A 16677-nucleotide genomic window follows, 5' to 3' on the forward strand; every position below is an offset into this window, starting at 1 on the left:
TGTCAGATCATTGTTCCATCCATCAAAGGTCGCTGCTACCGATTTCGAAGGATCACTCCCCATACCTCAATCTGCTAACCTCAGCCCCTCAACCTTGTGCCCGTATCATTCATTCCGCTTATTACTTCACTCAATCCTGATTCCATGAAAGCCTGTTCAATTAGATAGAAATTAAAACATTGCTGTGGAACTTGGTTGCAGGGAATTCCTTCACTAGAAAGAAACACAACTTCAAACAGGTAGAGGGACGTACATTCATTGAGTTTATTTCCACAAACCAACTAGTTAGTACAAAGTTACAAACACTTGGGCATGTTTGCCCAGGAGAAAATCCGAAACCTATGTTTCCAATTCGCCCCGGATTTTGTCATTTTCACCTGTTTCAATGCCAGGGAGACAGTGGAAACATCGGAGAGGCTCTGGACAACAGCCACTGCATCCTAAACAAAAGCAAAATATGATCAAAGGGGCTGCACTGTACGAGAGACTTCAAAGGTCATCGTCACATCTTCTAGTCTACTAAACACACGTTCCGAAAACCAGCTACGGGCCTATCAGCCAGACCTACATACACTACGCTAAACTAGTAGGGAGTGATCAAGCAAGCTCCTTGCACATTTCACTACGTACGGAAGGCAACTTGATGGGGCTTCATTGATTTAGGAGCGTCCTGGGCTTTTCTTGTATCAGGCATCTCCCCCTCTTTCGAACTTGCCCACGCTGATTCCCTTGATTCCTTCATGATTTGCACCATCACGGGCAGGTCTGTATTCTACGGGCCGGAAACTTGGGTGCACACATCTGAACACTTTCTCCTTAAATTTCATCATCAATGCCTCTTTTCCCTGAGCAGCGGATGGCCAAGAGCAATAACCCCCTCAAATCATTTGTTAACACAACAGATAAAATGCCTTAAAAAATATTCCAATTCATGAAATAACCCACCTGAATCTGGGCTTTCGCAACCTCACAGAACTTCCAGTTCTCGTGACCAGGCCATTTACGTTCATTGAATCGTTTGAAAAAAAGAAACGCAGCTCTTGCTGTGGTGAAATTCACAAAGGCGTAGCCCAGATTCGATTGCTTATTCTCATATGCAAATTTCCTGGGGACTCCGCATGCAGTCAAGAGCCATTAACATGTGCAAGATATACAAGACTAAACTCAGATAGAAGGTATTGTGCTTCACTTACTTGTAATCCATTGGCAGATAGACGAAATCATACATGGAAAGAGAAGATGCCCGCTGAGAACTTTGATTCTGCTGGAAGCAGTGCTCGTCCAATATCGAAATCAGGTCTTTAAACCTAACAATCCCCATGGTATAGAGAATGAATTAGTCAGAGGATGAACAGTTATAATACAACACGCAACTAGAAGATGGAGGATTGGCCTGGGAGAAAAACAAAAGGCGAAGAGGAAGAGAGCAGTTACTGAAAGTGATACGGCACGTTCTTGATCATGACAGTAGTGGCTCTAGCGTGGTCGCATTCCTCCATAGTTGCGGGGAATGGAATGATAGGGTGACCATCGGAAGTCTTGTCTGCCCTAAGCACCTTGTTCCCTACCTTCCACCTGTTTCCATGGTCTCTCCTCGCACTTATAGCAGGTCGGCTTCCCTTCTGAGACATGCATCTTGATCTGGGGGGTTTCTGAGTTTTAGCTATCATTCTCCCACCCATATGTTTTTCTGCCTTATGCTCAGGAAGGCGAGTGGCAACCCCACGATAGCATGCAGTTAGACTGAAGCATCCAAAACAATGAGGATGATAGGTGTAAATAGGACGAAGAGGCATCAACGGCGGCATTTGTAAAAGACCATGATTCCATTGATGCTCCGGTTGTGGACGCCATGTCTTACGAATTGGGCGAAAGCACGGCGCCTTAGGGTTTAACGGTTTCGAAGCGGAAGGTCGCATGCTTTGCTCGGGTAACTGAGAAGCCATGGGTGAAAGTGCGTTTGAGGTTAGATGCTTCGCTGCAAGCTGAACTGCGAGGTTTTTCTGGGACACAGAGAAAGGGGATATATATATATATATATGTATAACAGAAAAATCGGAGAACATAAAACTTTACGGGGTTGGGGATTCGACGTTTTAAAGAGCAAAGAGAGAGAAAGAGGAAGGGGCTGAACCAAAAAGGCAGAGACAAGAGAAGATCCGTTTAATTCCTTTTGCCAATCTGACTGTGATAGGAGCATGGAAAGTCATCTGTCCATCCCATTTTATGATATCCTAAGGATGAAAATGGATTGGAGAGAGAGTGGTACTGATCAGTCATCATAGCTCGCATTAAATGCTTGGAACCCCTTACAACTTTGGAGATTTGGAACCAACGCTTGCTCTGGCGGCGTCATACTTCTAATTTCTCCAACGCAACTATTAAACCGAGTTTCGCTTTTTTTCTTTCAATTAATTTTGAAGAGACTCGAGGTTCTTTTAAAAAAAAATTATAAAACAAATTTTAAAAGTTATTATTTTTTATTTTAGAACTTATCATTATTAATTGTTTAGGTTGTTACTGAAATTTTTAATAATTAATTTTTTTTAAAACTTGTTGTGATTTTCTTTTTTCTTTTTTTTCTATCTAAAATAGTTTGGCTTTTGGCCCCAAAACCCTTGCAGATTGTAAAACGAGTGATTATTTTAATCTCGTTTTAATTATTTAATAAATGTTTATTATTTTATATTTTTTCTGGTCCTTAATATAAGATTTTATTTGATTTTTATTTTAATTTTAAATATAAGATCCCAATCTATTTTATTTCTCATATTTATTCACTTTTTTCTATTATAGTCCTTATAATTCTAAACAGTAAATTTGATTAGTAAGGATATTTTAGAAAAAATAATACATATTTATTACAAATAATTAATTTAATTTTTTTAATCTATTCAAATTAATCAACTAGCTCTTATATTTAGAACGGGAGGTAATATAATTTAGTTGAAAACACCTTATATACAGGGATTGGTTTGGAATATTTATATGGGTGTGCGCGCGTGGGTTAAACAGAATTCTCTTTATTTGCGTGTTCTTCCTTCCTTTTATTTTATTTCATTGTATGGCAAAATATGATGAGCTCCTTTGCATCGATAATGGAATGGAGTGCGTTAGACTTGGAATATGACTTGCAATATTAGATATGTTTTTTGGACGATTGAACAGAATTTAAAGGGAGTTGTCCTATCTGTTTATTTAAAAATTATAAATAATTGCTGTGGATCTGCAGGACTCCAGGCCCGTGGAAAAAAGGGTCTTTATTTAAAATATAAAATTATAAGGAAAACATACAGAACAAGTACGCAAGAGATTCTGTGGAATACAAATATGAGCGTCAAAATGCTGAAGAGAGCGGATAAGGTGGAAGAGACTTACAATTTTAGTGTTTTGAAGAAGTGATGGAGGCATGTACCAGTGCTTGCAATACAGTAAATGGAATATTGACTTGCTTTCATATGGGTTTTGAGAGGAAAAGGTCACGATAGTAATATGATGTTTCGTTTTCTTTAAAAATTACCAGAGCCCGACGAATTTGAGTCTCATCCATATCCCATTGGAGTCCCACGAAGCAACTTTTTCAAACGTACGAGGGGAGGTCAGAAGATTGCGGAGACTTCTCTCATGAGAGAGAAACCAAACAAATGCATATGACCCTTGCATGCTTCCTAAGGATGCAGGTATTTAGAATGCTTAGTCCTTTTTTATGGTCTCATGTCTCAGTAACTCCATTTTGTCTCTTTGTCCATTCTCATGCAACAAACAACCAACAATGGTGCCACTGCCAGGCTTCAAGCTTCACGCTCTGTCTCTGCGCCCTGCTCTTCAATTTTTGAATCCGTTGACCACTGATCTTTCTATGGCGCGTTGACCCTTTCACCTTCTTGTTTAAGCTTTCTTTCATCCTTGCTTGTCGAAAGCTGAAAACTTCCGCCTCCCGTCCTTTTTGTCTGTTCTTTCATCTTCCCCACCTGCGCCCGTCTTTTCTCTTCCTGCTGCCCCACTTTCCTTGTTTCATGACTTGTTCCGTGTCACTGCTTTTTGGGAATCTCAGCGATAGACTATCAGGCAATGCATCTTTCTTCCTTTCCTTCTTCTTCTTCTCCTTGTTTTTTCCCGGAAAGTTTAGAATTGTTTTGGAAAATTATTTATTAAAGGGAAATTATAAAACAAAGCAGCAGATTAATAATAATTATTCTCTCAATGTGCTTCTCTATTTAGCCCCGTTGTATCGTTTTCTTACAGATGGTCAGTGTGATTATCACGCCCGCTGTTCCCATATCGCTGGTGGCCCAATAACAAGTGCTTTCGAACATTTGAAAGAGGCTTGTTTTCGGCTAGTTTACCCGCAAAGGCCTTTACAGTCCAAAATAACCAATAAGGACTCGAAAACTACGAGCCCAAGGGAGGGTTGGGCTTATGACCCATTGGATAATAGAGAGGCCCTATAGACGCACGATAAATTGCTACATTCTTTTCACTTCCAGTCCATTTGTTAATCTCTCTCGCCCTCGCACTGCTTTTTCTCCGTCCAATCCCCAACGCCGACTAAACTGGGAATAAATAAGAGTACTAGTAGGTGTATATCATCGTTACTTCAAAATGGCCTCACATCTCAACATTAATTGAAATTAAGGGCTTTGGTTCCATTTCATGTAGCCCGGTGAGGGAAATTGACACTTCCGTGTCCCCAGGCTGCCCGCTTGCCTTGAAGTGGGGTTCTTATGTGGCCTTATTCACATGAACCTTCTCATCTATGAACTCCTTGTAAAACGTAGAGACGTTGCTTCTTGTTGGCCAAAAAAAGAGAGAAGGACGGATTTTTTAAGGTGGGTTTTTTTTTGGGGTGGCCCCCCGGGGGGAGGGGGAGATATTAAGCGGCATCATCAGAGAGTAAATGAGGAAAATCATGAGAAGGTGGTCCCATAGTTAGCTGGGAGCTGAACATACAGCTGCATGATGATGTTGATATGGCGATGGTCTTCCCCTTCTTCTTGTTGGAAACTGAGAGACCCAAAACAACACACGTAGAGATTAAGGACCCTTTTTTTTAGTGATATAATTTACAATAGGTTTGTTTGGATTAACGTTGCAAAAGTGTTTATAAACACTTTAACGCAAACCAAAACAAAACTTTTCTCACATACTTACTTTATATTTTATAAATTATCATTGAAAAGTTATTTATAAACCATTTTAAACAAGTTTAGTAACATCATCTCATGGCAAAGCCATTCTTTCATTCTCAACACCCTATCTGTTGGTATCGTGGCATGAGCGATGGAAAAAGAAGCTGGGATCATTATTTGCAAATTGTAGCGATGTGTAAAAAAACTTGCTACTTTCTTTAAAGAATACCCTTACCACTAATTGATTAAATTTGACAAAAATATGTCCTTGGTTCTCTATTTATATACAAGGTTTCATTTCAGTCTCTTAATTATATAATTTTTCTTCAGTCATCTAATATTAATATAATTTGTTTCATTAACAAAAAAATGTCACAATTAAATTTTAAATGCTGTTAAAACATGATCAAATCTTAACATAGTATATTTAATTTTTAAAAATAACAATAAATGGTGCTAAAAATCTTTATTTGAAATTGATAGTATTATGACTAGATGCTTGAAAAGATTCTTTTATAAAATTAAAAGATGAAATGTATATTTTTGCCGGTTGAAATTTTAATGCGTAGGAATAAGCACAAGTATTATATATGAGATATAAGCCCGATCGAGTTGGGCATCCATATTTGTCAAGTTTTGCTGCTTAAAAGTCACTGATGAAGTAGCATGATTATTGGCATTATATATACATATGGAGTAAACACTAGTATTATACTATGATTATAGGGCCTAGTGTTCTAGATAATAACCTTTTCAAAAGCCCAGGCAATATGATTAAGTCTTTTCAGTTTTCAATTATTTGTTCAGGGTTCATTCAACAGTGTTATTAATTAATTATCAGAATGGACCATTTAGTTGGGGGAGAGTGTCCCCCCAGCAGAAACCTCGTGCTGTTTTTTTTGTTGCTGATTTATCTCTCTGCTAACAATGGAATGAGGAACCTAATGGGGCATCTTTCAACGTAACGCGTTAAATGTCTCCTAATCACGTCACAAATTTTTGACCAATTAGTCTGAACCTGCGATGGAACGCAAGTTTAATTTTCTTCAAACCACTGTTTGCAATTTCTGATTGGATATTATTATCTTGAACTCAACGTGAACACGAGGCTCACGAATGAGAAAGAGCAGAACAATCCATATAGGACCAGATCACTGAATGACAAGAATTGATCGAAGATGAAGAAATAATTAGGAGGGGGGAGGGGTTAGATTTATCATAGAGACAACTTCATGGAATGACGATGACTTGCATATCTCTTTTTTTTGTCCCCTAAAAAACATATGCGCCGAAGAAATATATCGCAACTAACTTTCTTGTACACTATTTCGATGACACGCGGGTGAATCCCTCTATGCTCGGCTAGCAATGGCAATTTTCATAGTTACAGAGACGCAGTGGTAAATTGGCCAAATCCCAAATGGAAAAGGAAGAAATGAAGCAAAACTTGAGTATGGATATCCTCATGATGTTTTAGCTAGCAAGAAATTAACCAGTATTTTGAATGAAATTTAAGCAAAGACATATCATTACTACTGATTACTACTGAGTCCTGACATTCACCAGGGACGGATTTAATATATACGAAGCAAATACGTAGGGGCAACTCAAACAAAGAACAGGATGCATGGGAAATAAGTGGAGACATAAAATAGTAGGAGGTAAATGAAGTGACTTTTTCAGATGTGAAAGATTGTTAGGAGTGGGGAGAATAATGAGGATAGAAAAGTCATAAATGATGAAGCATGTCTCCCTCCAAACAAGCGCGATGCTGGCCATGGTTCTCTCTTTTTCCCGACATGTGGCGGCCATTCATTTAATCAACCCCTCCACCCTTCTCTTTCGCCTCCAACACATTGCCTCCCTCCCTAACCTCACCATGACGTCGACCCTCTTCTCTACGCACACCACCTTCTTTGTCCTTTCACACTCAAATCGCTTTCTAGCTATCTGCAATATCGCAGTTTATCAACTCTTTCTCCGTATTACCCACTGATTAACACTTACTAATGTCAAATCTCTGAATCTTAAAGAAAAGAAATTTATAATATGGACGTATCTTACTGACCAGGAGATTGTATCAGCAGGAACGTACCCCATCGATTAAGAGGGGTTGCTTTCTAGCATTATTAGTTGGTGTGGTTGGACCTAATACTTTACATGTATTTTCTGCCTTGTGTGCGCTGTCTCAGTTGCGAAGTGTCGCTTATGATTTCGCCGTGCCGACTGTGATTGCATTTATTTGTTGGGTTAAAGCACCCCACGATCTTAATTGTCATTATTTGATCCTTACGCTCAACCGATTCCTTTTATTTTTCCTGATGTGGTATCGTACTAGCTGATCCTTGTGTTCCTCCTCTGTAAAACACTCTCGTAAATAGCAATATTATTATATTGGATTGATCCATTAGTTTAGCTGGATGTTTTTCTTATATTAGTGAAAATAACAATGGAAAAATTCATCTGGCACAAGGGGATAAGAATCAGAGAGAACACAATAAATGTGAAAGTTCAACGCGCCGTGCTCCCTCATAACACGAACACATACAAGAAAATACGCGTGATGATGCTCTTGTGATCTCAGGAAGTTGCTATGGGTTTATATGATCCAAAAATAACACGGGACAACTCCTATCTATATACAAAAATGAAAAGGTAGGGCGTTGTTTCTCAATCATATATGGATGGGTACACGAATCAATTAAGCAACGACAAGTCCATGGAGATAGTGGGGATGACAATGTGTTTATGGGACCAAACTGGACTGTGCTTGTCAGGGTACATACCAGTTGTGTGGTTTTTGTTAATGACAGGTAAATCCACAAGCCTGTGCTTTAGGAGCATGGAAAATGATTCTCTCTCTCTCATGATCAGCATTCCTTTCATATAGCCATCGCGGCACACTTAGTGTATAATGTGGTCACGTGCAAGATTTTGTAATGAAGATCCAAAGATTCTCCCACTGTCAAATTGCGTCTGATGGTCCAATACGTGTGATCTGTGCCTAGCATTGCATGCACCAATCAAACTAGCTTTGAGTATCATCTAGAGGGCAAAGCCATGGCATAGGAGATGAACCCAAATAATGATCTACAGTGCATCTTGTTGGGAGCATGTGTTGCTAGATCTCCATTGCGTAAACCGAAAAGGACAGGAAATGATTCAGGATTGTAAAAATGAGCAGAAGAGTGGATAATTTTGAACACAGATAGTACAAGGTGAAGAAAGTTCAATGATTTTCGCCTTCGACAACTTCTTCTCTAAACGGTGTCCGTGCTCTGCAGATATGCCACAATGCTTTCCTCTTTTCAGACCACAATAATGATGCAGGGACTCCAAGCCTGGCTAAATGCAGTAATGATAGTAGAAAACAACAAGAAAGATGATTATGTTGGAGTGCAAAGTAAATGTTCTGGGTTGATGATGAACAAAATAGCTGGTAGCATTCATAATAACAATGAAGAGAGGGGTGTCCAAGTTCCAAAGCAGTAGAATAGTAGTGTGGGTGACCAATTGAAATTTACGTACTACCCAGTCTTTTTTCATGTGAGCGATGGAGAAATTAATTGTCGGTATTCAAATCTTACTGTATTCGAGAGAGAAGTCGAGACAGTCAGAAAAGTGATGATGGAAGAAGCCAAAGAAAAATCACGAAATAGGAATGAGGAAGCAAGAGCGAGCCGTATACATAGAAAAGAACAGGCTTGTGAAAGGGCAACTGTTTGGCTAGATAACCAGGCAAAACACATATCCATGTTAAGATGAATGCATGAAATAATGTTATTATGGGGCGGATAATTTTGTGGACAAGAGGCATGCATTATATATGATACGGAATGCTGTGTATGAACATGCTGCGCGGGAGCAAGGCTGGCGAATAGCAGAGTAGGGAAATAGGAGGCGCTCGTTTTGTGTCAGATCTGTAGTTTAGGCGGAAAAGAATACAACTTTTGAGGCATGGGGAGGGCGGGGGGGGAGGGGGTTTGCGTCTAGTTACGGGTAGGGTTGCTGGCAGGGGATCGCCCCACCTATAGTTGTAGCAGACTAGCAGGGCACCCTCTGGTCATTTACGTACACCTTCGTCTTCCTCTTTATTAATTAATTCTTTGTTTGTTTATTTGGGAGGGCTTCGGAACCCGTGCAGGTCCATTCTCTTGTCCTTTTTCTTTTTCTCTTGTTTGGATTTGTGGAGTTGGTGTTTGCAGACGAGAGAGTCCCGAGCAGACCGCATCATGAAACCGAGATCTGCTGGCATCTGCCCTCTGCCCTCTGCCCTCTGCCCCGTTTATTTAATTTCATTTGTTGGTTGCCTCAAGCCTTACGAGGTAAGCCTAGCTCAGCTACCCTCTCGTGTTTGACCCTACTCAAAGCTTCATGGTACGGAATTAGGCGGGGATCCATTTACAGATACTCTAATAAACAGAAATTAATTAGCATTTTTATGTACTAGTGGTATTCATTCAAACGCGGGAATGAGCTGGGAAGTTCACTAAGGGGCAAGTTGTTCCCGTACCATAAATGCGGCATTATATACGTAGCTCAGCTATCAACGATCCATTCACGAAGTCAGTTAGGCACGATGACTGGAGGGGGAGTGTGTCTCGGGTCCTATTTCAGCATGAGAGATAACATTAGATTTCCATTCATTTTGCCTTTGTCAAGTGTTCCTGTTCTCTCAATATCCAATCTAGGTAGGAGTATTAATTTAAGACGCTACGAGGGGTTCCCCCGTTCTCTAATTTGTTCTTCTTTTTTTTTTTTTTTAAGTTTGACGTTGTGACTTTGGGTCTGGGCAGGAGTGAACATTGATTGGCGATGGTCGGATTAGTTGTTAGTTGGGCAGCAAGGTCAGAAACGGAGGCTCCTTTCCTCAGGGAAACGCCAGGAGTGGCCTCCCAAACTGTACAATTCCTAGTTTAGGCCACGTGGAGGGCGGCAGACGTCTGTTGCATCGCCCAATCGGGCTGATTCCCGACTTGACTCGCACTTTTAATTTTTGAGCTCTCTTTTCCTAGGAATTATAAAAGCAAATAAAGAAAAGGAAAAGCAAGTCAAAATTCGAGAATGGAGAGGGTGCAGAGTAGAAACAGTAAAAAGAAGAGAGAGGAAGAGGGAAAGAAGCGCATCGCATCTTTCTTGTCTTGGCTTTCTCTGCTTTTGATGAAAAATGAATTGAAATACATGAATAGCCCTCCTTCACACTCATCTTTCTCGGGGGATCCATTTCTTTTGAAGCTGCCTCTCTCTTCCAACGCGCATGGATGGGATTGAACCCACAAGCTCACATCTTTGCCCTCCAAAATCATCTTTACCAAACACCCCAGAAATTTGCCCAATTGATGAGAATTTAAATTTCATTTGGATATAAATTCAATTCCTTGCTCGCTATTGCCAAACTGTACAATTTCTTTATTATCCACCCAAAAAACCAAAAAAAAAAACTACCTTGACTACCTATCTCTGGCAAACGCCCTCTTTCTGTTTCCACCTCCACTACAACCTACCTTTTCAACCGCTAAATGATTCCCACTCCTCTCTCTCTCTTTGTGAGCACAACAAATAAATAAAAAAATCAGACATCATATCCCCCCCTCTCACTGTACAAGATCTCGCCAACACCCCGGAGTGATCATAGAGATGTATATTTAACTTTAAAATTAGACATGCAGCGTAATCCAGTTCGACCCCCGAGATCTGGCACTGGCGCTGGCAAGCTCCCCCAGTCCCCTTACCCTGCCTCCGTTTTGAACCCAAAACGGTCAACTTCGGTCCACGGTATCATGGGGGAGGCTAATTTCCTCCATGTGGTTCGCGTCAAATCAGCTAGGCACTTGTTCCCCTGAAGACAGATTTTTCTTTGAATGGCGCTCCTACAGTCCTACCTGTCTTCGCTGAATATTCTCCCCACGAAATCACGGAATCTCTTGGAGTAAAGCTTTGGATCCACGGCCGAGATTGATGAAGGTCTGGCTTGCAACGATTTGTAGGCGTGCTCTAACTTCTTGCTGATATCATAACCTTGCAAGATATCTATAATCCCAAAATATAAGACCACATCGCATGTCTCCCCACACCGACTTGGGATCAAATGGCTGATCCCGTCCACCAAGTATTGATCAAAATCACTCCTCCTTGCCATCGGCTCTGCCCTTGCCGGCATATTGGCCCCCAATCTAATCAGTGATTTCCTGAACACAAAATTAAAAACCCATTTCTTATTTATTTCAACATCAGAACGAAATTCTCAAATACTAACCAACCAAACAATTTCTACAAGTTGTAATTTTGGAATTTCGTATTTAAAAGCGAAAACATCTTCAGCATTCATTCCTTTCACTGTTGCCCATCACTGGGTGGTCATTGTACTGCAATAGTTCGCATGTAGTGGAAATGACTCCACAGAGTAATTGAGATGCCGATACAAAAATCTGAGCATAGTCACCCGATAATTAATTGAAACCCCTTCCAATTACCCCCCCGCTAATAATATCACACGTCTTACACGCCATTATATATTATAAATTAAAGTTCAACCAGAATATTTTTCAAGATGGGCATAGGAAATACCATAACAATTCAATCAAGATTGAAATAAGTCATACCGGCCAGATTTAACTCGATCCCGATCTTGAAGCTCTGCTTCAAGGAAGCGACAACCACGCATGAACTTCTCACTCTGATAAGAATCTCGCTTGCCTGCAAGGGAAACAACATTTGCAACTAAAATTCTATTGCAACTTAACCCTTATTTACCAAGGAATCAGGATGCAGGGAAAATCAATACCAGTGCGCAAAACAAATGGAGACAACCCTATTTTGTCATATTTGTTATCTTCACGGAAGTGGAGGCCTACCAACAGACTGTAATCCATGATCCCCTCTGCTTCTAAGAACTTGCAGTCCTGCTCAATTTGTCTGGCAGCCATGAAATTCACATTAGCACAATTTTATCCTTAAACTTCAGATAGCTCATTGGCATAGTGCTCTACCACAGACAAGGCAGAACTCACTTGATTAGCTTCTGAAACCAACATTGCTGTAGACGAAATACAAAATTGAGATCAAGGTCTTTGAGGGTTGTAGTTTCATCAATCTCCTCTTCCCGCTTATCTATTGTACGGCCATGAGACGATCCCTTCAAGTCAAACCGCCTATGGATTGGATATTCCGAGCAGAAAAGATTCCCCATTACAATAAACCGGGTCTGGTTTCAAATAACAAGAAGGTCAGGTACTGTGATGCAAAAATCAACTCTAGCCAAAACTAAAATAAGCCCACCAAGCAAAGACAAACCTTCTGGCCTCCTATTGGTTTGACGCAATGCAATCCATAAAATTTTGTCAAGAGTGAGTTTTCATGCTGAGAAACATGTTGGTAATAACTTCGAAGCATTCGAAGGAGCACCTGGAAATTAATCATAAAAAATCTAGAGTTAGTTGAGCTTTCCAAACACACCAAAGATTTTATTACAGCACCATCCAAGGATAGAGCTAGGTGTCAAATGCAAGAAAATGATGAGCAATAGTCAAACTAGGTTCTACTGAAAAAAGTTTAACTGCCTACTATCATACCAAATGGGGAAGCATATTTATTCGGCCATGGCATGCGGTCTAAAGAAGCAAACTATACAACTTATCCTCAGCACCATGTTACCGATTGCATATGAAAGATTTAAATATAAAAAAGACAAATTTACAAGTTCAGGACATGGATTTCAAACCTTGACTTCGGATTTCTTCACTGTTTTTATCATGAATCTGTCGTCTTGGGTCAAATAGAAGAGGCTTCCACTCTTCCCCGGAGAAGAAAGCTCACGGAGAGCATCATTCCCACAAATGGCAAACATGTAATCAACAGGATCCACCTGGAATAACTTCCTCAATTGTCTGTTATTCAAAGAAGGATTCGGTCAACAACGAGCAGAAGGCAGTAAATATCACGTTAGACCGCACGAAATGCAGTGACCCACACGTAACCCACCTCTGGTTGGGCATCATGCCCGACATAAACATGTAAATATGCAATTAACAGTTAAATTGTTGTGGTTACAAAAACCAAGGAGCTATACCTGAAGACCATGGGGCAGTAATCTTTCCAGCGGAACTCCGCTGACTGATGTGGTGGAGTTATCTTGGATCCTTCAGGTGGAAACCTTGTCCAAAACTTCTCCTTTGGATCAAAATCACGAAGTTTAAGTTCACGCAATATTGAAGCTTCCTTCCCAATGGAGTACCTACACAGAGCAGAGACAGAATCAACACAGCACCAAGCTAAAGAAAAACCCCTTAATCGGAAAACAGTAGACCGGAAAAGCCTTTCCGACGCATTTCCAAAGCTTTACCTTATACCCAATTGTAGATTAATCATTAAGTCATAGTTCTTATGCCCTTTGCATATTGTTTGTCCTGGTCGTTTCACCTCGTTGGTGAAGCGGATAGAATTGCGCCGAAACTGCTTTATCTCATGTCGATCAAATACCGTTGCACGCTGATAGAACATGGATGCTTCCACATTATCGACGATATCACAAGTTATATCACCAGCTTCTCCATCGGATTCCCATATGCATATCCTAGGAAAATTCTTCTCACTCACGCTTCCCCTGGCATCATCCATGGCCGACGCCTTGCTCATTGTTATAGTAAAATTATCAGTCTTTAACGGCCCGTTACCCTTGAAATAGTGCTCTTTCCCATTGCCAGGGTAAAAAGTTCCATTCAGTTGCTGTATCTTCAAATCCTTGTTCCAGATGCCTACATAGCAACTCCCATCAGGCCATGTGAAAATCCCCCGCCCTTTCGGAACCCCATTCTCCCATTGTCCTTCGTAGCGATTCCCATTCGTCCAGAGCAACTCGCCCCTCCCAGACATCACACCGTTCTTCCACTCGCCCACATACTCGTTCCCATTCTTCCACACATACCTTCCCTGCCCATCCTGCAGGTTCCGTTTCCATGACCCTTCATAGAAATCGCCGTTGGCATAGCGTTTCTGGCCGCATCCGTGTTTCCGATCGCCGATCCAGGAGCCACGGTAGGTGTCACCGTCAGATCCAACAAAAGTCCCGAATCCCTCCATCCGACCCGATTTGAATTCGCCTTCATAGGTAGCCCCGGAAGGCCAAGAGAATTTGCCTCTCCCAGCTGCCTTTCCTCTCTTCCACTCCCCCTCGTACATGCACCCGTCTGTCCACAGGTATTTCCCGGATCCGTGCGGAACGCTCCCAGAGAAGGTACCCACAAAAAAATCACCGTTAGGCAGAAGGTTCTCAACAATGGAGTCCGCACTACCAGCCCCGACGGGCATTAAGGTGGGCGTGACCCTCCGGTTGCCGGCCTGGGAGCGATTCCGGCCAACGAGAAGAAGAGGCGGAGAGGGCGTGCGTGCCTCTTTGTCTACCTTGTCGGCGTCAGATTTCTTGATGGTAAGGGGGTAAGGGAGGTCGGTTGAATCATGAGGCAGTAGCGGCTGGCGCATTTTCTGGTCATGTATAAACAGCCAACAATTGACGCATATGGAAGCAATGAGGGTATGGTACGTACGTCGCTGGCGAGTATCCCAAGAGCCCTGCACTAGCGACGCCGGAGAAGTAGAGAAGGGCGAGTGGCGTCGTTATGTCTTCTGGCTTTCCCTTTATTTGGAATGGTGCTTTTGCGAGTGGGAAAAATAGGTGGGAATCCTCCCAGGCCGAATGACAGCGAGAGAGAGAGAGAGAGAGAGAGAGAGAGGGAGAGAGGGAGGAGGGCTTCGTACTTGGTAATATGTTGTGCAAACAGTGACTGTATTGTATAGGGAGGGGTATTCCTATAGTAGCGTAACGTAACCAGGGGAAGGAGAGAGTCAGATGAGTCGAAATTTACTCAGAGAAGCCGCTTTTGCCTTTGGGATCGTGTTTCTTGCTTACTAGATCCCACTCCACTCAATTGCCTCATAAATACGTCTATATTTATACATATGCGATCAGCATCGCAGAGCACCGGCATTAATTATATTACGAATATACCCTCGCCCCCTTTCCGTTGGACTTCCCTTCCCTGCCTTGTTACGAGTAGGTAAGGCCGTATCCGTTTCTCTCTTTCCTCTGGGGTTTGATCCTGACGCAATGGAATCGTAAATGATGTCACAAGTCACAGCCCAGGCTGGGGAGGCGGTCTAGTTCCGGATGACTTAAACGCCCCTCAGTCTACACTTTATTCACCATTCTAGTCTACGCAAGTTTTGAACTTTTAATGGTGATGTGGGCGGATTGTTGAGGGAAATGAGAAATGGAGTGGCAGTGAATTCAAAGGAAAGGGCGTTCGTCGGGGAGATCAGGATGGGGCTGTGTTTGGACCTCTCTGGGCTTTGATGGCCCAATTTTGGCGCTGCATGCCCTGTGGATAATAGGCACGCGGGTGAACATGAAATCGCTCACACGACCCATGTTCCTTAAACTTTTTCTCCTTTTATCCTGTGACCAAAATTCAATGCACCTTCAAGTATGCCCGGACATAAGACAAAATGTCGTGGCTTACCACGGTGTGAGAGTCGCCAACGATGATCCATTAAAACATGTTTTTTTTTTTTTGGCCTGACAATAAAGCATGTTATAAGTGGATATAAATATAGTATATAATGGTTTTATAAACACACACACCCACACACGGTATAATGGCGCTGCGCAGCATTGCTTGTTTAGGAGGCCAATGCTGTGTGCAACGCATGCATCGAACATCACGAGAGGTGAATAATTAAAAATAAGCACGGTGACAAGTTAAGCCTGTGGGATTTTAGTTTGAAAGGGTGTGACTTATAATAAATGGGATATGGATCATGTTTGAGAATACAATGGGGAGTCAGTAACAAGAGTCTGACGTGGCAGTGTTGGGGGTGCGGTTTATCCATCGGTGGGACTGGTTCTCTTCTCTGTGAACTGTGACGAGAGTAAACGCGTAGCACAGAAGCAAGCCACACGCTCGCTTCTAATTGAATTATTCACGTAACTAACCCTCGTCAATTACGCATTAATTGCCCAGCCCAGCCCTGCCCTGCCCTTCCTTCCCTTGCAATTCCACGTGTTGACTCCTATGCACGCATCTCCCCTATTCCATCGTTTTCATATTACTTATTACCCTCACGTGCCACCTTTTCCTTCCTTCTTCTTCAACACGATCAAAATTCTCCCCTGCTCTTTTCCTGTTTTTCTGTGTATTCCCAAGAACTATTTGAGTTTATATTTTTTGGGTTTATTAGTCGTGTTGTCAACCAGCTGAGTTACGATGATTCTATTACGTATCAAGGATCATGACCAGCGACAGTACTCAAAATAAGGGAAAAAGGTCATTTCAAGACATTGAATATACGTGACAGTGACTGTAAAAAGATAATATAATCCAACTTGCACATTTAGGATATGATTTGACTCATTAGAAAACAATAAGGAAGAATAATAATTTAAAAAGAACTAGATTATGTATAGAATTGCAGTGGGGATAGACTTAGATAAGCATGATTGATAGGATGAATTAATTGCAGGGCCTTTATGAATAATGAAATTTTGAGTTGAGAT

The 16677-nt window shown here is 41.5% G+C and overlaps 2 protein-coding genes across 2 annotated transcripts; both read right to left on the reverse strand.

Annotated features, from left to right (window-relative positions):
- Positions 1-686: 686 nt before the first annotated feature.
- Positions 687-1321, reverse strand: LOC114719329 (protein terminal ear1-like). The gene is made up of 3 exons (XM_028904813.1): positions 1194-1321; positions 946-1105; positions 687-845 (listed from the first exon to the last, which is right to left on the reverse strand). Exons 1-3 carry the CDS (start codon positions 1319-1321, stop codon positions 687-689), a joined length of 447 nt encoding a protein of 148 aa, XP_028760646.1.
- Positions 1322-10465: 9144 nt separating this feature from the next.
- On the reverse strand, positions 10466-15012 carry LOC114719327 (phosphatidylinositol 4-phosphate 5-kinase 1-like). The gene is made up of 8 exons (XM_028904812.1): positions 13471-15012; positions 13198-13362; positions 12850-13015; positions 12423-12533; positions 12140-12333; positions 11914-12044; positions 11732-11825; positions 10466-11317 (listed from the first exon to the last, which is right to left on the reverse strand). Exons 1-8 carry the CDS (start codon positions 14604-14606, stop codon positions 11008-11010), a joined length of 2307 nt encoding a protein of 768 aa, XP_028760645.1. The 5' UTR covers positions 14607-15012; the 3' UTR covers positions 10466-11007.
- Positions 15013-16677: the final 1665 nt, after the last annotated feature.

This window comes from Neltuma alba, unplaced genomic scaffold (genome assembly GCF_004799145.2).
Source record: "Neltuma alba isolate B1F8T4 unplaced genomic scaffold, ASM479914v2 tig00011908_pilon, whole genome shotgun sequence".
Lineage (NCBI taxonomy): Eukaryota > Viridiplantae > Streptophyta > Magnoliopsida > Fabales > Fabaceae > Neltuma > Neltuma alba.